Source organism: Morone saxatilis, unplaced genomic scaffold, assembly GCF_004916995.1.
Source record: "Morone saxatilis isolate NCDOM2014 unplaced genomic scaffold, NCSU_SB_2.0 Contig12, whole genome shotgun sequence".
In the NCBI taxonomy this organism is placed as follows: domain Eukaryota; kingdom Metazoa; phylum Chordata; class Actinopteri; family Moronidae; genus Morone; species Morone saxatilis.
The window spans coordinates 23,127,333-23,130,590 of NW_023339674.1; the positions used below are offsets into that span (position 1 = coordinate 23,127,333).

Genomic DNA, 3,258 nt, shown 5'->3' on the forward strand with positions numbered 1-3,258 from the left:
CCCCCCACTGAAGGAGGAAACCAATCCCGGCTTAACTATGTCCCTGCCATTGTTAAGTGCTTCTCAGGGCAGTGTGATTTGTCAAATCAGATCTTTAAAAAAACAATTGATCCTCCTCCCTCCTCCTTGTTGTTTCTGTCATGAAGCATGCTATGAGACTCTTATAAAAGACTTACTTTGCTCCAGCAGTTTAACAAAGACATGCTGTCTCTGGTCTGTACACTCGGCCTCCTTGGCTGCTCGCTGTTTGGTGGCTGTGTCTAGTTGTTCTGTAGAGATGAAAAGACACAAAAACATTACGGTTAAACATGATGGGTTACATTTAAAGGCAGGCTGTGGATCACCAGGAGAGTTTTGGTCCAACAGATGAATGGGCACATACCTCTCAGGTCTCTGTTAAAGTCGTGCATCCTTTTGATCTCAGCCTCTAGTTTATTCCTCATTGTTTTCTCCAGAGTTTCCCGCTTGGCAGAGCCTTTCATCAGAGTCTCATAAGCTTCAGATATCCTCTGGATCTCCAACTCCAACTGGGAAGAAAATGTGAAAAGATGATCAGTCTCTGGGAGAGCCTTGGCCATTCACAGTCTGGATTGTGGTTTAATGTGTCAGCTGGGTCTAATTAGTCATCTCTACAAATGACTCCCCTTTTTTTGTTTTTACTGACTACAGGCAAATGGCTTTTTAACACTATGCGCAACTGAAAAGCGGGAATCAACATTCCTGAGTGAACACTTGGGTCCCAGGTGTCAAGGCATTTATCTCCTTTCATGGCAATATGCCAGCATGTTTGAAATACAAGGGGGGTAGGATGTGTTATAGGACATTCCAGAGGCTGGAATGAGAAAGAAATCCCTCAACATACCGTGAAAACCATGAAATAAATATCCATATACTATAAATAAAAACTATGTCACTCCTCCATGAAGTAAACAAATCACTGGGATCTGTCTCCTGTGCATATTCTTTAACTGCCAGACAGCTTATCACCCTGACATGTACTGACAGGAAACTATTGTTTTTTACGATTTCCGCACTCTCTGTAAACGGCTCCATTCATTGCACCACCTTCCTCTCTCACCTTCTGCAGCCTGGCGGCCTTCTCGGCATAGACGTCCAGCTCCTTCCTGAGCCTCTCGTTCTCCCGCATCAACGCGTCAGTCTGAGCTGAGCTGTTGCTGGGGGCTGCGGTGATGCTGTTGTGAGCCACCTGGGACTGAGCTGACACATACCCTCTGAAAGGAAACATGAGTAATTGGTTACTACGCTGCTGAAAACCATGAGGTCTAGGAAATACCGTATGAAAGCTTTGTCTGAAGTTGTTTATGTGGCCACATTTTATCTGATACCCAAACTAAATCCTAATCCATCTGATTACCTGTGATGCTGTGAGTAGAAGGGGGGAGGAGGGTCTCTGCAGTACTGTGCATGCTCCTGTGAGTGGCTGACCATATATCCAGGAAGTCTGGCAAAGATAGGATAGTCCGGGGGTGGCCCTCGCTGGTCCACACACTGTTGGGACCCTTGCCTGTCAGGGGCCACAGCATTTGTGACATTATTATTATACAGCTGTGGATAGCTGTGTGAAGAGCTCATAGCCAGACTGCGTCTAACTCCGTTCCTCTCCAGAGAAAGCTGCAGGAGTCTCTCGCTGAGGGAGCGAGCGTGCTCCCTTTTCAAATCCCACTGTCCCTCACTGTGTCTCCCCATTATGTCCATATTGGGCCCTTCCTGCTCCGCCTGCCCCAGCTGGGAGATCAGGTACTGTGAGTGGACCTTGGCTTCCTCGTAGGTGGGCAGCTCCTCTCCATGGAGCTGGTACAGATGGCACACCTGGCTCTCGGAGTGCAGGCAGTCTCCCTGGTGCTCCTGGCCTTGAGGCTCCTGCCGTTTTGACATCTGGACGTACTGGGACTCCTCCTGAGTCAGGCTCTCCAGAGAGGAGCGAGGACTGCCCGTGCCCCCGCCGCTGCTGCCTCCACGCAGGGCCTGCTGCTGGATAGCGAGGAGTGTGCGAGTGTCTGTCAGATTCCCGTAGCGGAGCTGCTCTTGGATGAGACGGTGGAGGACCGTTCCAGATGAGCCTTCAGCGGTTCTCATTTCAGTCAATGGGAAATGACAAGAAAAAAACAGCCTAGGTGGCAGTTGGGGCACTTCACAAGTAGCAAATCTGAAGGAAAAATAATACTCTTGATCAGATTTACTGCACGACATGAGTATATTACATTTGACCTAATCAGCTCGGAGCATTTTCAGGGTTCATTGACTCTGTTGTTATCACCAAAATGAGTCAATAATCAATGGTAGCATTTCAGTGTGAGAATTCTTCTCAATTAATTTATAAACTTTGGTTCCACGATGACTTCTGCTGCAAGTGCACAGGCTGTAGCTGGAAATATCTGTGACAGTGATGTCAGTGCAGATCCAGTTTTATTGCCCACACACTCTAAAGCATAACATGTCCCAGTCAGACAGACGTAAGTGTAATACTCATCAGTAGCTATAAACACCACAGACTTCCCACACACAGCAACAAATACACTGATTTCCCAAATTTACTACTATAATGATGAAGGTGTAACAGCAAAATATGATCCTATAGGAAACCCAAGGAAACATGTAAAATGCTTAATTTAAAAACGGCTGTTCTCTAAAAAAGCTCCATGTGAGAATTACTATGATAAAATCCTGCTGAGAGGCTTTACATCGACCAGGAACTCAACTGTGTGGGATTAATCTCGGATATGTGTGGAAATTAGGATCCAGTCCTGTGAAGGTGATGCTCTTCACTGGATAAAACATATAAATAAACCTCTTCCACCAGCTTTAAACGAAACATAAAAACTCGCAGAAGCAATCGCACATTAATACTGCGCCATGCACACAATCCGTGCCAATGGGACTATCTACCAGGCATCCGAACACAGGAGAAAACCAAAAGGGAAAACTTACCAAATTATAGTCTCATCACCCAGGAAACAGTTACCGGTAATCTCAACAATATTGTGCGCACAATTCAACTCAAGTTTGCCCAGTTTGTCGCTCTGTTTTCCTCCATGTAACGTTAGTGTGTGCGCGCCGACGGCCAGCAGCAGACTGAGCGGAGCGGAGCTGCGAGCTGCACGAATAAATAACTGAGGGCCGATTGTTCGCTGCGGCTGGAATGACTGGAATGTCCCTGTGGGATCAAAAGCAGAGCACAGGGGAGGAGGAAGAGGAGGAGGAGGAGGAGGAGGGAGGAGGAGAGAGGGGGAGAGCAAA

General features: G+C 47.1%; 1 protein-coding gene across 1 annotated transcript in view; it reads right to left on the reverse strand.

The window, feature by feature from the left end:
* The window catches only part of amotl2a (angiomotin like 2a), an 8,380-nt gene extending 5,231 nt beyond the window's left edge, over positions 1-3,149 (reverse strand). Inside the window, exons 1-5 of the mRNA XM_035653445.1 lie at positions 2,950-3,149; positions 1,376-2,167; positions 1,079-1,232; positions 383-527; positions 177-269 (exon numbers count right to left, since the gene is read on the reverse strand). Coding sequence (XP_035509338.1) covers positions 177-269; positions 383-527; positions 1,079-1,232; positions 1,376-2,097 — 1,114 coding nt within the window. The 5' untranslated portion in view covers positions 2,098-2,167; positions 2,950-3,149. The remainder of the gene's footprint in view (positions 1-176; positions 270-382; positions 528-1,078; positions 1,233-1,375; positions 2,168-2,949) is intronic.
* Between the last annotated feature and the right edge of the window lie 109 nt (positions 3,150-3,258).